Below are 20,767 nucleotides of genomic sequence, written 5' to 3'. Positions count from 1 at the left end.
ATTAGACTGATCACATCTACATTACTGTAACTAATATTTGAACTAACTATTTTATATCACTTTCGTTTGTTCAATTCCTCATTCCCTCCTTTTATCATTTCATGATAACCTATCTGTCCAACCCGTAGCTATGGCCTCTCATCTAAGAAGATTTGTCGCTGCATTTCCAATTCCTGTTGCAGCACCCCGTCATCCGCTGCACCCTCGTGGATCCTAACGGCCAAGATTCCAGGGGCGTCTATCCGTTCCAGTGCACCCCGCATTCTACCCATCACGCATTTAAGGATGGCCAGGCCCACAAAGATGCAGCCGAGTGCCACTGCTAAATACATGGCCATATTTATCAACCAGTCCTTCCAACCTCCAAATCCCCAGTTACCCCAAGAGCCAGGATCCTGCATTCCGTCCAGGTGATCCCGTATGCAACCCATAAATTTAGCGGTTAGGTCTTGAACTCCCATGATACACTTGCCCTGCACTATGGCGCACACCCCACCCTCTCGGGCCAGAAGATAGTCAAGAGCATACCGGTTCTGCATTGCAAACAAACGCAGCTGAGACAATTCCTTGGTTATTGCCCCGAGGGCTCCCAAGGTTTTGTATTCCTATCGCTGACCGCCAAGGAACCCCCACACCTCCCAGTGTCAAGACGCTCAGAATTCCCCACCCGGCTGAGTGGCCCCGGCCCGGTTGGGTGCGAGAACCTGAGGTTTTTTCCAGTTCTCGCAGAATTCAGCTGAGACTGCCCGGCGTGCCAACTGATTGTGCAGCATCCACGCCGAGGGGCAGAGGACTGTGGTAGGGACTAGATTCCAATAGCAATTTGGCGGGGAAATGGGGGTGACAAAACATTGGTCGCTGTGCCATTAAAAAAAAGTAGTATCCTTGCTCCGTGTGCAGGCTAGCATCACAATCAGTATATCAGTTGGGTAGGGATCCCCCATTAGCCCAGTTTATCCAGCTTTGGAACGCCCATTTGGGCCTCCTAGCAATGCGGAAAGCCCTAGTCCCAACAATGATGTGAGAGACATTCGCCCAGCCACAAAGGAGCTGGAGGCCGGTGTTCAATGGAACGCAGGTGGTGTTGTAACAGATTTAGTGGCCGGATGCCTGAGTGATATGACACCTCCTATCCACACAGGTGGGGAACAGATATGTTATATTCGTTTCCACCTCTACCAGCAAACAGCCGTACCCGTCACTGCTGAAACAATTCTTGTACGACCGGGAGTTTATTGGGAGTGAAGTGGGTAGGTATGTACGCCCTCCACCGTTGCAGCCTATCATACTGTGAGTGGGAATTATCCCGAGGAAGGGGAAGGCAAATAGCCGGTGGTGCTGAACCCGGATCGTAAGGAAGAGTGACTTGCTCGGGCAGTGTCTCGGATCGCTGACAATGAACCACCGTTTGGGGAGTGCCCCAAAGCGGTGAAACAGAAAATAACCTAGACACCGATGCGGGGTTCGGGTAGCAGACAACCCGTCCGTGGCCATACAAGCGGTGGTAGATCTGGTAGAAGAGATTCATGTTACCCAGGTTTCCCTCATTCTGGGTCCGAAATGAATTAAGTATATCGCCTGTTAACCCACGTTCTAGTTGTACTCCCCTTTTCACATGCTCCGTCCTTTTTCTAGTCCCTCTCTCTCTCTCTCACAACCTCTTCCTACCCTCTCAGCACGGTCTGACTTTACCTTTGTGGCACCAATCTTAACACATCCAAAATCAAATTTACATGCACTCCAAAAACAAGGCAATGTCCATGTAATGTTCCCTTCCCATCGCCGGGACTGGTGCAATTGCTTCATGAGTCCTGCATTGACCGTTAATCTGATGACCTTCCACAAGTCGATACCCTGTCCTCTTATATGGGGGCAACGAAGAACGTCACCTCGGCATAAGTGAAATGTCCGTGTAGTTTGGTTGGGGTTACAGATGTAGATGATATTTCCCTTTTCCATTTCCGCCGCCGATGTCACTCCAAGCGATGCGAGGCCGAAGATTACACAGGCAGTGCGTAGCCACCCCATCATGCTCCACACCTGTAAAACAGCACTGGGGAAGGGAGGCAGGTTAATCGGTCCGATAAAAGGAGGCCCGTTACCAGAACTTAACTGAGCTGGTATACCGTACCGGGGAATGATTTCCCGCATCAGAACTTTAACCACAGTAGCAGCTTTATTATCAGTAGTCGGATACGCCTCAACCCATCTGCTGAACACATCCACAATGACCAAAACATATTTATAACATTGACACCTTTCCAACTCAATGTAATCCATTTGGAGCGTCTCAAAGGGACCACTGGGCAACGGGGTTTGCCTCATACCACAAGGGATACCTTTGCAGGTGTTATATTGCTGACAAATCAAACACCGATTACTGATACTCTGGGCCAACCCCTGCATTTTAGGGTGCCACCAAGTGTCCAGCAACAAATCACTAGTCCCCCGCACCCCACAATGAGTTGCAAAGTGTACACATTCGATGACCCATAAAGCCAGTACCTCAGACATACAAGTCTGATGTGCTGGCGTGGTCCATAAAGAGGAAACAGAATCATATGTACAACCTAACCGTTTCCACATTTGTTTATCACTCTCAGGAGCATCCTCCTGTAACCTTATGACTTCTTGGATGGTTGGCATTGGCTTGTCAGAGGCAGACCTATTTATTGCAGATTGTTTAGTCTGACTTAACATTTCAGGCACCATCACTTGCTGAATTTGCGCGGCTGTCCGCGCTGCACAATCTGCTCGTTCATTACCAATGGCAACTGGGGTCTTACCGTTTGTGTGGGCAGTGCATTTAATGACGGAAATCTGCGCGGGCATAAGGAGGGCCTGCAGTAGGTCATTAACTAAACCCTGGTGGGATATTTCCGTGCCGGCCGAGATAAGGAATCCCCTATTCTCCCAGAGCTGTGGGTTGGCTGAAGTCGAGTGTTAATCGTTTCAGGGACATCAAAATATTTTATGGCAGTGCCGTCCGGCGTGACTTGAAGTGCGTACTCTGTTGGATCCGAATGATCCACTGCCCTCCTTACCATAGGCCCCAGATCCTTGGCATGGTACTGGTCATGGACCTGATGTGTATCATGAGGGCCTACAGAAGCTGACTGTGGCCATAAATGTGGTGGTGTTGTAACAAAATCGGCTGAACCTGCTTTTCCCGTGACTGTGGCTGTAACTTTGACTGGCCATTCGGTCCCAATTAACGGCCGGTATTTGTCCTCCAACTCCCTGTTCTGTCCGGTTCTGTCATAGGCCAGGGTAACGTGGTGCAGTGAATGTTCAATGTCTAACGTCCACCACTGGGTAGTGATAGAAATATAGCACTGTTGTCTCATCCTCCATGATTGAATCGTTATCCTTTCGTCTCCGCACTCTAGCTTTAGCTGGAAGGTACACAGTAAATCTCAGGCCAACAAGTTACAGTCCAATCCAGTAGTCACCACAAACTGATGATCTGTAGACTTATTCTCATAAGTGACTGTCACAGGTTCAGAAATAGGGTACTCACACACGTGTCCTTGGAACCCCGACAAATGCTGGGTGTGGTCGGATAGTGGTAGTCGAAGTTCTCATTGCACCGAAGACATGGCTGCTCCGGTATCGATTACAAATGGGTGATGTTGATCTCCTATCTGCAGAGAAATAATAGGTTCCCTTTCCGAGTGGAGAGTCCTTATGACTAAATTAGCTAGTCAATCTTGTGTTGGGAAAGGGTTTGCCTGGGAGAAGTCGGTGTACCTCGTCTGTCCTCCCCTTGGTGGGTACCCCCTCCTTTGGGTCGGGTAGTCTCCTTCTGCTGCCTGTTCTTTTAAAGGGGCATTCCTGATGCCAGTGATCTGCACGGCCGCCATTAAAACATGCATTGTTCCCTCTATATCTGCCGCTGGTTGGGGGTCTCAGATCATCCTTTTTCATTACATACTCAGTCTTAATCTTTGTAACTGTGCCTCCTTCCTGGCCTACACCCTCCTTCCAATAAAATCTGACTGCCCTGGCCATTCGGGAAGGGTCGTTCTCTGTCCAATTCATGTTATTACATTTCACGGCAGTAGACACGGAAGGTGGTAGGCAATGCATTAACATAGCACAATATTGAGGGGAATTCTGACCATTTTGGTACAGCAAGTCGCCTGACTGCCCACGGTAGATTTCATTAAAACGTTCCAGAAATTCCTCTGGCTCTTCAGTCTTTTTAGGTTTGAGGTCTAAGATAGCAGAGATGTTTATGGGCTTTTGAAATGTGGCATTCAACGCATTCAGGATTTGTGCCCGTCTATCATCGTCCAAGGCATGGGCTTGCTGAAGTGCAGCGTGGCTAGCATAATTCAAGTGGTTGAGGTGTCTGCGGTACTCTGCTGGGGTTAAAAGCTGCTGGACTAGGGCCCAGAGGCCCCTTGAATCAGCTTGATAAACTGAGATGGTAGTTCTCAGATAGTCCACGAAAGCAGCAGATTTCTTCCTGTCTGGGATTGCAGCCAGAGTAGCCTCATCTCACGGGGTCTCCATGGGAAATAAACGTCTATCGTGGGCTGGGCTGCTGCTGTTGCAGCATCAGTGTTGAGTATTTTCCTAATCGGCAACTGTCTCAGAGTCTCACTAGGGGGCGCTTTAGCAGATTCCTCTGGCTCTTCAAAGACTTCGACGTCCTTCCCTTCCACTAGGGTGAGCTCCGGCTCCTCAGAACCATTCCCGTCCTCTTTCTTGAAAATGAATGAATGAAATGAAAATGAAAATCGCTTATTGTCACAAGTAGGCTTCAATGAAGTTACTGTGAAAAGCCCCTAGTCGCCACATTCCGGCGCCTATTCGGGAAGGCTGTTACGGGAATTGAACCGTGCTGCTGGCTTGTCTTGGTCTGCTTTCAAAACCAGCGATTTAGCCCTGTGCTAAACAGCCCCATTGTTCTCATACTTTTCTGTCCTACCATATCGGTCTTAAGGGGTCTAGGTGATCTGCGTAATTGTTTCTGGATAGGATCAGGCCCCTCTCTCATTGTCTGAGATCGGGTCCTAGAGCTAACTGGGCTTGTGGAACAGAGCTCCCCTTCTCTAACAGACTGTGAAGGTGCAGAAATAGGACTCAAACTATTAATCGAAGGGGCTGGAGAGGCTGGCATGGTTTAAATCTGGGGAGCAATGACTGGATATAAATTATGATACCCTCGTGGTTCTGGAATTAGTGCAGCCAATGCTAGCGGTGCAGTCGGGACTCTGCTCGACATGGTCCAATTCTCTAGTTCATCCTCTGTCTCTGTCAATGCAAGGCCAGCCATTGAACTACGTAGCCCATTTTTTTTACTTGAGTCTGCCCCGCTAGGTGTCTCCCTCTCTTTACTTGCACGTTCTTTTTTTAATGCACACCTTTTTCAAGATCTCCAGAGTGTTCTGGTTCCCCCCTTCACTAATTGGAATCCCGATTTTAAGGGCATTTTCTTGCCAACTTAATAACATGATCTTATCCCTCTCCTCTTGACAATATTATCTTCATAATCCAATTAACTCTTTAGCTTTCATACTTTGGCTCTTTTTTTATTTGCCTATTTATAACCAATGGCAATTTTTGCTACTTGGCAAAGTTATTTAAAAAGGTTTTAACAGTTTTCTTTTAAAACTTAAAATATTTGAAAATTCAAATTGAATTACTGCAAACTGCAAGCTTAGTTCTGATCTCGACTCAGAACTAAATTTACGATTTGCTTAACACAAACTTGTATAACTTACAACTTAATTAATTCTTTATCTTAACAATTTTTCTTTTAACAAGTTTTTCTTACATTCACAAAAGTGTTGGCTGCTATCAATGAGGGAGCAGTTAGCTGCGGTGATGTATACCGGAGCAAAGTCAACTGTCATCTCCAGATTTACACTTTTAAAAATGGTGTCAGTGAGTTTCTTTCAGTTTCTATTAATTCACAAATAAAATGAAATAAACATTATTTCAAGTGATTCAAACTTAAGATTCTGGCAATTTCAATCAATTGCTTGCTAAAATAATTAACTTTTATCAAAGAGGTGGCGAAACCCACTGGTTTCCTTTAATTAATTCAAAACGTAACTTTGCTGGAGTTCACTGACTCAAAGGAAAGGTATCCGATTACACCACAGGCTGCTGCTGTTATCTCAAGGCCCGAGTGAGAAGTACTGTCTGTAGTCTTTAGTTTTGGCTGCTGTTAACCCTTTGAGAGATTTCTGCTTTAACTAAAATGCAGCATCCAGTTCTATGGATGCGTCTTTGTTTTGAAATTTATCCAAGCAATTCCCCATAATCTCTACCTAGTCCTCAAGACTGCGTTTCTCGCCACTACAGTCCAAGGATACAATTTTAGCTTAATCAACTATAGTTTCCAAAACACACACGTGGAATTAAATCAATTCGAAACACACACACGTGGAATTAAACCATCATCCGATGTCCCATCAATTCCAAAACACACACACATGGAATTTAACCATCATCCGATGTCCCATTAATTCCAAAACACACACACATGGAATTAAACCATCATCCGATGTCCCATCAATTCCAAAACTAACCCAAAACTGAACAATCAATATTATGATATCCCATCAGTTTAATTTTCTAATCCCCAGACTGACCTTTGATTTCGTCGTGACGATCTTTCCGTACCAACCACGAGTGACCAGACCAATCAGACCATGAGAAGAGGGGAAACTCAATGTGGTCATTTTCCAGCTACACACATTGTGGGCCCGTTTCCACTTTCCTTGTCCAACATCAGTCTAGTTCTGATTTTGCAGCTGGCCGGTGACTGTCTGGAGAAGTCCCGGGTTTCGGCACCAAATGACACTATTGAATTCTTTACCCGTCAGTCTGGCCTCAATAAAACAAGAAGGCAGACTATTATCTGAATGGCTATAGATGGAGAGAGTGGGAATGTGTAACGAGACCTGGGTGTCCTCGTACACCAGTCACTGAAGGTAAGCATGCAGGTGCAGCAGGTGGTAAAGAAGGCAAATGGTATGCTGGTCTTCATTGCGAGAGGATTGGAATACAGGAGCAGGGATGTCTTGCTGCAGTTATACAGGGCCTTGATGAGGCCACACTTGGAATATTGTGTGCAGTTCTGGTCTCCTTATCTGAGGAAGGATGTTCTTGAGGGAGTGCAGAGGTGGGCGGCGCGGTAGCACAGTGGGTAGCACTGTTGCTTCACAGCTCCAGGGTCCCAGGTTTGATTCCCGGCTTGGGTCACTGTCTGTGTGGAGTCTGCACGTTCTCCCCCTATTTGCGTGGGTTTCCTCCGGGTGCTCCAGTTTCCTCCCACAAGTCCTGAAAGATTTGCTGTTAGATAATTTGGACATTCTGAATTCTGCCTCGTTTTGGTGGTGAGTGCCTGGAACGCGTTGCCAGGGGAGGTTGTGGAAGCAGATACATTAACGGTGTTCAAAAGGCATCTTGAGAAACACATGGATAGGATGGGTATAGAGGGATACGGCACAAGTAAGTGCTGAGGGTTTTGGCAAAGGTTGGTATCATTACCGGTACAGGCTTGGTGGGCCAAAGGGCCTGTTCCAGTGCTGTATTGTTCTTTGTTTGTACCCAAACAGGCGCCGGAATGTGGCGACTAGGAGCTTTTCACCGTAACTTCACTGCAGTGTTAATTAAGCCGACTGGCGACAATTAAGATTATTAAAAAAGGTTTACCAGACTGATTCCTGGGATGGCGGGACTGACGTATGAGGCGAGATTGAGTCGATTAGGATTATATTTGCTGGAGTTCAAAAGAATGAGGGGGGATCTCTCAGAAACCGATACAATTCTAACAGGACTGGGCAGGGTAGATGCAGGAAGAATGTTCCCGATGGTGGGGGTGTCCAGAATCAGGGGTCACAGTTTGAGGATACGGGATAGACCATTTAGGACAGAGACAAGGAGACATTTCTTCACCCAGAGAGTGGTCGGTCTGTGGAATTGGTTACCACAGATGATGTTGAGGCCAAAACATTGTATGTTTGAAGAATCAGTTAGATATAGCACTTGGGATAAAGGGATTAAAGGATATGGGGGGAAAGTAGGAACAAGTTACTGAGCTGGATGATCAGCCATGATAATGTATGGAGGAGCAGGCTCGAAGGGCCGAATGGCCTCCTCCTGCTCCTGTGTTTCTATGTTCAATATAATTGTTTCCTGCACACTCACCGTTTGTGTCCTTACAGATGTATGAATCTGATGGTTCTATCATGGTGTACTGGCACGCTTTGGATACCCCAGAAGCATCAACAGGTATCAATGAAAACGTTCTGGTGAGACACTCTGCAAGGTTTTATTGACAGTTGGTTTCCAGGTGCAACAGGTGATTAAGAAGGCGAATGGAATTTTGTCCTTCATTGCTAGAGGGATGGAGTTTAAGACTAGGGAGGTTCTGCTGCAATTGTATAAGGTGTTAGTGAGGCCACACCTGGAGTATTGTGTTCAGTTTTGGTCTCTTTACCTGAGAAAGGACGTCCTGGCGCTGGAGGGTGTGCAGAGGAGATTCACTAGGTAAATCCCAGAGTTGAGGGGTTTAGATTACGAGGACAGGTTGAGTAGACTGGGACTTGTAGGAGCGGTTTCAAGACCTGTGTATTGAGTTCTTCCACGTAGGGTTATTCCCAGTGGCTCAGCTCAGTACAGAGAGAAACAAAAACACCACAACCTGGACAAGATGGCTATTTAATCAAGCTTGTTACGTGTACACGGAGAACAGACTGGATATCAGCCAAGGCCTGTTCTACCGAACAAAGAGACGGGCACAGTAATTATACAACGTTCAAAAATCAATAGCCCACCCCAGTTGAACACGATCCAATCCCTGAAGCTGCTTCTTTTAAACTTATCCAATAGAATTGCAAGCAGTGTTTAAGCTTCGTCCAATAGAGTCGCAAGCAGCGCATGATTGATTATCATACTGACAGCTGCTTACAATCCCAGCAGCTTGCTTACTGTTTGTGAGAAACAGAACAACAGAAAGGGCGGAATTCTCCAACCCCCCCCCCCCCCCCCACCTGGTCGGAAAATTGCCAGGGGGCGGCGTGAATCCTGCCCCTACCGGCCACTGAATTCTCTGGCGCCGGAGAATTGGCGGGGGCGGGAATCGCGCCGCGCCGGTCGGCGGCCCCTCACAGCGCCCCCCCCCCCGGCGATTCTCCGACCCGCGATGGGCCGAAGTCCCGCTCATTCTATGCCGGTCCCGCCGGTGTAAATTGGACTAGGTCCCTTACCGGCAGGACCTGGCAGTGCGGGCGGGCACCGGGGTCCTGGGGGGGGGGGGGGCGCGGGGCGATCTGCTCCCACGGTGGCCTGGCCCGCGATCGGGGCGCACCGATCCGCGGGCGAGCTTGTGCCGTGGGGGCACTCTTTTCCTACGCGCCGGCCGTGTAGGCCTCCGCGATGGCCGACGCATAGGTGACCCCTGCGCATGCACGGGGATGACATCAGCAGCCGCTGACGCTCCCGCGCAAGCGCTGACCCGCGCCGGCCGGCGGAGTCCCTTTGGCCCTGGCTGGTGCGGCGCCAAAGGCCTTCCACGCCTACCGGCGGGGCGCCAGCCACTCCGGGGCGGAGGATTCCGCACCTTTGGGGCAGCCCGACGCCGGAGTGGTTCACGCCACTCCGTCCCGCCGGGACCCCCGTCCCGCCGGGTACGGGACAATCCCGCCCAAGATGTCTGAAGTAATGTCCCTTTGGTCAAATGAGCTATCCTAAATCCCATTTGAGTACTTATTACTGCTATGTCCTAAAAATACATGTTTAATGGTTAATAATGATTACTCAGTCCTATAATTCATCACAATCCTTAATAAAACAACTTATGTAAAACTACTCATGCTAACGATTCAGTTTTAAGAGGTATCATTGCTGAACCCTCCCCTTCAGGTCTGTACTCGTTGGAATTTAGAAGGATGTGGGGGGGATCTTATAGAAACATATAAAATTGTGACATGAACAGATAGGCTAGATGCGGACAAGTTGTTTCCACTGGCGAGTAAAGCAGAACTAGGGGGCATAGCCTCAAAATAAGGGGAAGTTGATTTAGGACTGAGCTTAGGAGGAACTTTTTCACCCAAAGGGTTGTGAATCGATGGAATTCCTTGCCCAGTGAAGGAGTAGAGGCTCCTTCATTAAATGTTTTCAAGATAAAGATAGTTTTTTGACGAATAAAGGGATTAAGGGTTATGGTGTTCGGGCCGGAAAGTGGAGCTGAGTCCACAAAAGATCAGCCATGATCTCATTGAATGGTGGAGCAGGCTCGAGGGGCCAGATGGCCGACTCCTGCTCCTAGTTCTTATGTTCTTATAACAGTGTTGCTGATGCAGGATTGCAGTTCTCACAGAGCAATGGAGAAAGCCTTTTGGCCACAACTCTCCTTATTTGGGCCATACAGAGGAACAGGAGTAAGCCATTCAGCCCCTCCAGCCTGTCCCATCATTCAATGAAATTGTGTCTCAATGGACTCTCTGGCCCCTCCTAAAGCTCTGTGACGAAGGGTAGTGCGGGACGGTCCGAATGTGTTTCTCTCCATTCACCCGCGTGAGCTTCGAGAATGCTTTACTGGTGAAAGGCTTGTCGTTATCAGTAACAAGCATCTCCGGGAGACACTACACTAGGGTTAGTTTCTCAATGATGTTCGGTGAAGTGGTGGACGACGTCCGGTAAACGTCCATCCATTTTGAGTGGGCGTCGACGAGTTGTAAAAGTATTGACCCTAAGAAAGGCCCTGCGAAGTCTGCTTATAACAGCAGCCAGGGACTGCCTGGCCAATCCTCGGCTGAAGTGAAAACACAGGAACAGCAGTTGACCGTTCAGCCCTTCGAGCCTGTCCCACTATCCCAGGGGATCACGGCTGATCTGTGACCTAACTCCATATACCTGCCTTTGGCCCATGTCCCTCAATATCTTTGCTCAACAAAATTCTATCTCAGATTTAAAATTAACACCTGTATAGCTTCAACTGCTGTTTGCGGGAGAGAGTTCCAAATCTCTACCACCCTTTGAGTGAAGAAGTTCTTCCCAACATCTCTCCTGAACGGCTTAATCCTAATTTTTAGACTGTGAACCCTAGTTTCAGAATCTCCAGTGGAAATGGTTTATCTTTACCTACCTGTCTTTTCCTGCTAATATCCAGCGGAGCGTTGACACAAATTAAAATATTCTCCTGTCATTTGAAGGGGTTCCAGTCATGTTGAAATCGTCGACCCTCTCAATGTGTCAGCTGTAGCCTGGGTGGAACTTTTTACTCCGAGACAGAAGGTCCTGGGTTCAATCACGGCTGCAGAAACTTAGCAAATAAACTAGGCTCCAAGTACAGAACTGAGGGAGAGCTGCCCTGATGGAGGGGGAGTATTGAGGGAGAGCCGCCCTGATGGAGGGGGAGTATTGAGGGAGAGCTGCCCTGATGGAGGGGGAGTATTGAGGGAGAGCTGCCCTGATGGAGGGGGAGTATTGAGGGAGAGCTGCCCTGATGGAGGGGGAGTATTGATGAAGAGCTACCCTGATGGAGGGTGAGTGTTGAGGGAGAGCTGCCCTGATGGAGGGGGAGTATTGAGGGAGAGCCGCCCTGATGGAGGGGGAGTATTGAGGGAGAGCTGCCCTGATGGAGGGGCAGTATTGAGGGAGAGCAGACCTGATGGAGGGGGAGTATTGAGGGAGAGCTGCCCTGATGGAGGGGGAGTATTGAGGGAGAGCAGACCTGATGGAGGGGGAGTATTGAGGGAGAGCTGCCCTGATGGAGGGGGAGTATTGAGGGAGAGCTGCCCTGATGGGAGGGGGAGTATTGAGGAAGAGCTACCCTGATGGAGGGTGAGTGTTGAGGGAGAGCTGTCCTGATGGAGGGGGAGTATTGAGAGAGAGCTGCCATGATGGAGGGGGAGTGTTGAGGGAGAGCTGCCCTGATGGAGGGGGAGTATTGAGGGAGAGCAGACCTGATGGAGGGGGAGTATTGAGAGAGAGCTGCCCTGATGGAGGGGGTGTATTGAGGGAGAGCTGCCCTGATGGAGGGGGAGTATTGAGAGAGAGCTGCCCTGATGGAGGGGGAGTATTGAGAGAAAGCTGCCCTGATGGAGGGGGAGTATTGAGAGAGAGCTGCCCTGATGGAGGGGGAGTATTGAGAGAGAGCTGCCCTGATGGAGGGGGAGTATTGAGGGCGAGCTGCCCTGATGGAGGGGGAGTATTGAGAGAGAGCTGCCCTGATGGAGGGGGAGTATTGAGGGCGAGCTGCCCTGATGGAGAGGGAGTGTTGAGGGAGAGCTGCCCTGATGGAGGGGGAGTATTGAGAGAAAGCTGCCCTGATGGAGGGGGAGTATTGAGGGAGAGCTGCCCTGGTGGAGGGGGAGTATTGAGGGAGAGCTGCCCTGATGGAGGGGGAGTATTGAGAGAAAGCTGCCCTGATGGAGGGGGAGTATTGAGGGCGAGCTGCCCTGATGGAGGGGGAGTATTGAGGGAGAGATGCCCTGATGGAGGGGGAGTATTGAGAGAGTGCTGCCCCTGAAGAAGGGGGAGTATTGAGAGAGAGCTGACCTGACCTAGTGTAGATGGAGTTTAGAGTGGTTTGACAGGTCGGCGCAACATCAAGGGCCGAAGGGCCTGTACTGCGCTATGTTCTATGTTTTAGACTAGAATGACTATGATTTAGCGGCCATTACTGAAACATGGTTAAAAGATGGTCACGACTGGGAGTTAAATATCCATGGGTATCAGACTATACGAAAGGATAGAATGGACGGTAAGGGGGGTGGTGTAGCTTTGTTGTTTAAGGATGGCATCCGGGCAATAGTAAGGGATGATATTGGTGCTATGGAGGACAAGGTTGAATCAATTTGGGTGGAAATAAGGAATAGTAAGGCGAAAAGGTCACTGATAGGAGTAGTGTATAGGCCACCAAATAGTAACAGGATGGTAGGGAAGGCAATAAGCAAAGAAATAACGGATGCATGTAGAAATGGTACAGCGGTTATCATGGGAGATTTTAATCTGCATAGCGATTGGTTTAACCAGGTTGGTAAACGCAGCCTTGAGGAGGAGTTTATAGAATGTGCCCGGGATAATTTCCTTGAACAGTATGTAATGGAACCTACAAGGGAACAAGCGGTCCTAGATCTGGTCCTGTGTAATGAGGCAGGATTGATTAATGATCTCATAGTTCAGGATCCTCTTGGAAGGAGCGACCACAATATGGTGGAATTTAAAATACAGTTGGAGGATGACAAGGTAAAATCAAACACTAGTGTTTTGTGCTTAAACAAAGGCGATTACAATGGGATGAGAGAAGAACTAGCTAAGGTAGACTGGGAGCAAAGACTTCATGGTGAAGCAGTTGAGGAACAGTGGAGAACCTTCCGAGCGATCTTTCACAGTGTTCAGAAAAGGTTCATACCGACAAAAAAGAAAGACGGTAGAAAGGGGAAAAATCGACCGTGGATATCTAAGGAGGTGAGGGAGAGTATCAAATTGAAGGAAAAAACATACAAAGTGGCAAAAATTAGTGGGAGACTAGAGGACTGGGAAGTCTTTAGGGGACAACAGAAAGCTACTAAAAAAGCCATAAAGAAGGGTAAGGTAGACTATGAAAGTAAACTGGCTCAGAACATAAAAGCAGATAGTAAAAGCTTCTACAAATATATAAGACAAAAAAGAGTGGCTAAGGTAAATATTGGTCCTTTGGAAGATGAGAAGGGAGATTTAATAATAGGAGACGGGAAAATGGCTGAGGAGCTGAACAGGTTTTTTTGGGTCAGTCTTCACAGTGGAGGACACAAATAACATGCCAGTGACTGATGGAAATAAAGATATGATAGGTGAGGACCTTGAGATGATTGTAATCACTAAGGAGGCAGTATTGGGCAAGCTAATGGGGCTAAAGGTAGACAAGTCTCCTGGCCCTGATGGGATGCATCCCAGAGTGTTAAAAGAGATGACTAGGGAAATTGTAAACGCAATAGTGATAATTTATCAAAATTCACTAGACTCTGGGGTGGTCCCAGAGGATTGGAAAGTAGCAAACGTGACACCACTGTTTAAAAAAGGTGGTCGGCAGAAAGCGGGTAATTATAGGCCGGTAAGCATAACTTCAGTTGTAGGGAAAATGCTGGAATCTATCATCAAGGAGGAAATAGTGGGGCACCTGGAGTGAAATTGTCCCATTGGGCAGACGCAGCATGGGTTCACAAAGGGTAGGTCGTGTCTGACTAATTTGGTAGAATTTGTTGAGGACGTTACCAGTGCAGTAGATAACGGGGAGCCAATGGATGTGGTACATCTGGATTTCCAGAAAGCTTTTGACAAGGTGCCACACAAAAGGCTGCTGCATAAACTAAAGATGCATGGCATTGAGGGTAAAGTGGTAGCATGGGTAGAGGATTGGTTAACTAACAGAAAGCAGAGAGTGGGGATAAATGGGTGTTTCTCTGGTTGGCAACCTGTAACTAGTGGGGTCCCTCAAGGATCAGTGTTGGGCCCGCGGTTGTTCACAATTTACATAGACGATTTGGAGTTGGGGACCAAGTGCAATATGTCAAAGTTTGCAGACGACACTAAGGTGAGTGGTAAAGCAAAAAGGGCAGAGGATACCGGAAGTCTGCAGAAGGATTTGGATAGGTTAGGTGAATGGGCTAGGGTCTGGCAGATGGAATTCAATGTTGCCAAGTGTGAGGCTATCCATTTTGGGAGGAATAACAGCAGAATGGATTATTATTAAACGGTAAGATGTTAAAACATGCTGCTGTGCAGAGGGACCTGGGTGTGCTGGTGCACGAGTCGCAAAAAGTTGGTGTGCAGGTGCAACAGGTGATTAAGAAGGCTAATCGAGTTTTGTCTTTCATTGCTAAAGGGATGGAGTTCAAGACTAGGGAGGTTATGCTGCAATTGTATAGGGTGTTGGTGAGGCTGCATCTGGAGTATTGTGTTCAGTTTTGGTCTCCTTACCTGAGAAAGGACATATTGGCACTGGAGGGAGTGCAGAGGAGATTCACTAGGTTGATCCCAGAGTTGAGGGGATTAGATTATGACGAGAGGTTGAGTAGACTGGGACTGTACTCATTGGAGTTTAGAAGGATGCGGGGGGATCTTATTGAAACATATAAAATTATGAAGGGAATCGATAGGATAGATGCGGGCAGTAGTGGGGATTGCTGCACTGTCAGAGAGGCAGTGTTGAAGGAGCACCGCACTGTCAGAGGGCGGTATTAGGGATTGCTGCACTGTCAGAAGGGCAGCATTGAGTCAACGCGGCACTGTTGGAGGGGCATTACTGAGGCCGCAGTGTACTGTCTGGGAGGCAGTGTTGTGGGAACCTCGTCCCCTGCCAGGATGTTAATAGTGGGAGGGAGGATTCAGCAATGGCAATGTTGTTGAATGTCAAGGGGATTGGTCAAATCTTCCCTTGTTGGAGATAATCATCGCCTGGCACTTGTGTTCCATGCCCATCATCACGCAAACCTGAATGTTTCCCAGGTTCTGCTACATTCAGGCATAGACAACTTCTACTTTGCTGATTCTGGCTGAGGGTAAACATTAGCCAGCACACTTCTTCAAATAAAGGATGTTTTATATCTAGCTGAGAGTCAGCACATCCACAGTGCAGTATTCATTCAATACAGCCCCGTCATCAGGGCAGTTCTCTCTCAATACGTCCCCTCCATCAGGTAGCTCTCCAACAATACTCCCCCTCCATCAGGGCAGATCTCCCTCAATACTCCCCCTCCATCAGGGCAGCTCTCCCTCAACACTCACCCTCCATCAGGGGCAGCTCTCTCTCAATACTCCCCCTCCATCAGGGCAGCTCTCCCTCAATACTCCCCCTCTATCAGGGCAGATCTCCCTCAATACTCCCCCTCCATCAGGGCAGCTCTACCTCAATACTCCCCCTCCATCAGGGCAGCTCTCCCTCAATACTCCCCCTCCATCAGGGCAGCTCTCCCTCAATACTCCCCCTCCATCAGGGCAGCTCTCCAACAATACTCCCCCTCCATCAGGCAGTTCTCTCTCAATACTCCCCCTCCATCAGGGCAGCTCTCTCTCAATACTCCCCCTCCATCAGGGCAGCTCTACCTCAATACTCCCCCTCCATCAGGGCAGATCTCCCTCAATACTCCCCCTCCATCAGGGCAGCTCTCCCTCAATACTCCCCCTCCATCAGGGGCAGCTCTCTCTCAATACTCCCCCTCCATCAGGGCAGCTCTCCCTCAATACTCCCCCTCCATCAGGGCAGCTCTTCCTCAATACTCCCCCTCCATCAGGGCAGCTCTCCCTCAATACACCCCCTCCATCAGGGCAGCTCTCCCTCAATACTCCCCCTCCATCAGGGCAGCTCTTCCTCAATACTCCCCCTCCATCAGGGCAGCTCTCCCTCAATACACCCCCCCATCAGGGCAGCTCTCTCTCAATACTCCCCCTCCATCAGGGCAGCTCTCCCTCAATACTCCCCCTCCATCAGGGGCAGCTCTCTCTCAATACTCCCCCTCCATCAGGGCAGCTCTCCCTCAATACTCCCCTCCATCAGGGCAGCTCTACCTCAAGACTCCCCCTCCATCAGGGCAGCTCTCTCAATACTCCCCCTCCATCAGGGCAGCTCTCCCTCAATACTCCCTCTCCATCAGGCAGTTCTCCCTCAATACTCCCCCTCCATCAGGGCAGATCTCCCTCAATACTCCCCCTCCATCAGGCAGCTCTCCCTCTCCATCAGGGCAGATCTCCCTCAATACTCCCCCTCCATCAGGCAGCTCTCCCTCAATACTCCCCCTCCATCAGGGCAGATCTTCCTCAATACTCCCCCTCCATCAGGGCAAATCTCCCTCAATACTCCCCCTCCATCAGGCAGCTCTCCCTCAATACTCCCCCTCCAGCAGGGCAGCTCTCCCTCAATACTCCCCCTCCATCAGGGCAGCTCTCCCTCCATACACCCCTCCATCACAGCACCTCTCCCTCAATACTCCCCCTCCATCAGGGCAGCTCTCCCTCCATACACACCTCCATCACGGCAGCTCTCCCTCAATAATCCCCCTCTATCAGGGCATCTCTCCCTCAATTCTCCCCCTCCATCATAGAACATAAGAACTAGGAACAGGAGTAGGCCATCTGGCCCCTCGAGCCTGCTCCGCCATTTAATGAGATCATGGCTGATCTTTGTGGACTCAGCTCCACTCTCCGGCCCGTACACCATATCCCCGAATCCCTTTATTCTTTAGAAAGGTATCTATCTTTTTCTTTAAAACATGTAAAGAAGGAGCCTCAACTGCTTCACTGGGCAAGGAATTCCAGAGATTCACAACCCTTTGGGTGAAGAAGCTCCTCCTATACTCCGTCCTAAATCTACCTCCCCTTATTTTGAGGCTATGCCCCCTAGTTCTGCTTTCCCCGACCAGTGGAAACAACCTGCCCGCATCTATCCTATCTATTCCCTTCATAATTTTATATGTTTCAATAAGATCCCCCCGCATCCTTCTGAACTCCAATGAGTACAGTCCCAGTCTACTCAACCTCTCGTCATAATCTAATCCCCTAAACTCCGGGATCAACCTAGTGAATCTCCTCTGCACCCCCTCCAGTGCCAATATGTCCTTTCTCAGGTAAGGAGACCAAAACTGAACACAATACTCCAGATGTGGCCTCACCAACACCTTATACAATTGCAGCATAACCTCCCTAGTCTTGAACTCCATCCCTCTAGCAACGAAAGACAAAACTCGATTAGCCTTCTTAATCACCTGTTGCACCTGCACACCAACTTTTTTGCGACTCGTGCACCAGCACACCCAGGTCCCTCTGCACAGCAGCATGTTTTAACATCTTACCGTTTAAATAATAATCCATTCTGCTGTTATTCCTCCCAAAATGGATAGCCTCACACTTGGCAACATTGAATTCCATCTGCCAGACCCTAGCCCATTCACCTAACCTATCCAAATCCTTCTGCAGACTTCCGGTATCCTCTGCCCTTTTTGCTTTACCACTCACCTTAGTGTCGTCTGCAAACGTGGACACATTGCACTTGGTCCCAACTCCAAATCGTCTATGTAAATTGTGAACAACTGCAGGCCCAACACTGATCCTTGAGGGACCCCACTAGTTACAGGTTGCCAACCAGAGAAACACCCATTTATCCCCACTCTCTGCTTTCTGTTAGTTAACCAATCCTCTACCCATGCTACCACTTTACCCTCAATGCCATGCATCTTTAGTTTATGCAGCAACCTTTTGTGTGGCACCTTGTCAAAAGCTTTCTGGAAATCCAGATATACCACATCCATTGGCTCCCCGTTATCTACTGCACTGGTAACGTCCTCAAAAAATTCTACCAAATTAGTCAGACACGACCTACCCTTTATGAACCCATGCTGCGCCTGCCCAATGGGAACACAGTGCAGTGTTCCCTCAATACTGCCCGTTTGACAGTGCATTGTTCAGTCAACACTGCCCGTCATCCAGTGAGTGGAGATGTTTGAAGTTCGGGTGAAAAGGTCTTGACCTAGATGAAATGTTTGTATTCACTGAGTAGATTGGAGATGCAGTGATCCAAATTTGTCAGGTTTGTCAGTCACAGTGACTCATTTCGTGTCCCTAGACACTGGTGGGGAAGAAATCCTAATTTTCCCTTTTTTCCCCCCCCTCTTCCCAGCAGATGCTGTGTTTGCCCGAGGAATTGGAGCAACCAGGAGTCACTACATCTGTGTGGGTGAGTACTGTTCCCTGAATTCCACCAACATTACAACAATGGAAATGCCACCAGTGTTAATGCAGTAATCCTAATAGGCATGTGTGTGCAGTGGTTCTACATTCCTTTACTTCACTCACCTTTCCAAATACTCTGCACATCTGGCATAGTTTAGTCACCCACTCCATTGGGGCCTTCCACACCCTCTCAACCCTATGTAAATAAACATTTCTGCTACTCTCTGTCCTAAATCATTTGCGCTAAAGCTCGACCTATGAAGCCTTGTTCTAGACCCTCAATCACTGGAAATGGTTTGTTGGCCTTAGTTTCATAGTTTGCCAGTCCCAGGCGTATACCCTGTCACAGTATTGATGTAAATGGAGAACATTGATCTAGCAAATGTTAGAGGTAATTAGTAAATCAGCTCGAACGTCTCTAGTGGGCTCTGATTCCTCCTTGACTAACTGCACTCTCTCTACCAACCCGTGCAAAATGTTTTATGACCTTTTCCCATCAAAAGTTAAGCACTGTTGCTGTTCATTCCTGCAGTATTAGTACCATGAATTGAGAGGCCAGGGGCGAAATTCTCCGGAAACGGCGTGATGTCCGCCGACTGGCGCCCAAAACGGCGCAAATCAGACTGGCATCGCGCCGCCCCAAAGGTGCGGAATGCTCCGCATCTTTGGGGGCTGAGCCCCAACATTGAGGGGCTAGGCCGACGCCGGAGGAATTTCCGCCCCGCCAGCTGGCGGAAAAGGCCTTTGGTGCCCCGCCAGCTGGCGCGGAAATGACATATCGGGGCGGCGCATGCGCGGGAGCGTCAGCGGCCGCTGACAGTTTCCCGTGCATGCGCAGTGGAGGGAGTCTCTTCCGCCTCCGCCACGGTCTCGGAAGGGAAAGAGTGCCCCCACGGCACAGGCCTGCCCGTGGATCGGTGGGCCCCGATCGCGGGTCAGGCCACCGTGGGGTCACCCCCCGGTGCCAGATCGCCCCACGCCCCCCCCCCAGGACCCCGGAGCCCGCCCGCGCCGCCTTGTCCCGCCGGTAAGGTAGGTGGTTCAATTTACGCCGGCGGGACAGGCAATTTATCGGCGGGAGTTCGGCCCATCCGGGCCGGAGAATCGAGCGGGGGGGCCCGCCAACCGGCGCAGCGCGATTCCCGCCCCCGCCGAATATCCGGTACCGGAGACTTCGGCAACCGGCGGGGGCGGGATTCACGCCAGCCACCGGCGATTCTCCGACTCGGCGGGGGGTCGGAGAATGTCGCCCCAGATGTGCGCTAACGTTGTGTGATTTATAGTTTTTGTGCTGGTACAGAACCAATTTCCCCACCTCAGCCCTGATCTTTGAGAGCGGCTGCCTCTTAGGCCAGGTTATATCTGCCTCAGTTTCCAAACAAGTGCTCAATTAAAAACTCTGACTTGACCATCCGTGTTCTGTTCGCTAATATTGTCAGCTGGCATCTTTGGACTCAGTCAGCTCAACAACCTGTGATTTTTCTAACAAATGAGTTTCCCCCTGCCTGCTTGTTTCATTAGTTACTGTGTCCCATTTATATCTCCGATATCTGTACCTCTGCTATCTGCTGCATTAATCTTCTTCGACCTTTGCTCTTTCTACTGTCACAATATCCTGGGCCAGTGCACGGTTAATTCCAGCCCCACTTGCCGCGGAGTCACAGCACAATTGAAAGGAACTATTCATTTTAAAAATACCCAAAGTCTTTGGCCAATCACCCTAGGTTTGTAAATTTAAACACAAGCATCTTCTATTATTAACAATAACTATAATACGCAGCAGACAAAACTATTATCTAATTTCTAACCCCCTCCCCTCTTTAACTCCCCCCAACCTCCGTGGCAGAGAGATCTGAGGCTCCTTGTTCATGAGTCACAGAAAACTAGCATGCAGGTACAGCAGTTCTTAGAAGATGTAACAAACAAAGTGGATAATGGAGATCCTGGAGATGTAGTATATCTGGACTTTGAAAGCGTTTGATAAGGTGCCGCACAGAAGGTTAATTCACAAGGTGAGATCACATGGGATTAGGGGTAATTTATTAGCTTGGATAGAAGACTGACTGACGGACAGAGACAGAGAGTCGGGGGAAAT

General features: G+C 49.1%; 1 protein-coding gene across 4 annotated transcripts in view; it reads left to right on the top strand.

The window, feature by feature from the left end:
• The window catches only part of wdr54 (WD repeat domain 54), a 53,149-nt gene that overhangs the window by 9,828 nt on the left and 22,554 nt on the right, over nt 1-20,767 (top strand). For 2 of the 4 annotated variants that reach the window (XM_072497795.1, XM_072497793.1), the window contains 2 exons: nt 8,187-8,253; nt 18,623-18,676. In XM_072497795.1, the coding sequence (XP_072353896.1) occupies nt 8,187-8,253; nt 18,623-18,676 (121 nt within the window). Of the gene's footprint in view, nt 1-8,186; nt 8,254-18,619; nt 18,677-20,767 lie in introns of all 4 variants that reach the window. The other 2 variants (XM_072497794.1, XM_072497792.1) reach the window with 1 other exon arrangement.

Source organism: Scyliorhinus torazame, chromosome 3 (assembly GCF_047496885.1).
Source record: "Scyliorhinus torazame isolate Kashiwa2021f chromosome 3, sScyTor2.1, whole genome shotgun sequence".
In the NCBI taxonomy this organism is placed as follows: Eukaryota; Metazoa; Chordata; class Chondrichthyes; order Carcharhiniformes; family Scyliorhinidae; genus Scyliorhinus; species Scyliorhinus torazame.
This window is presented reverse-complemented; position numbering and strand designations above follow the sequence as displayed.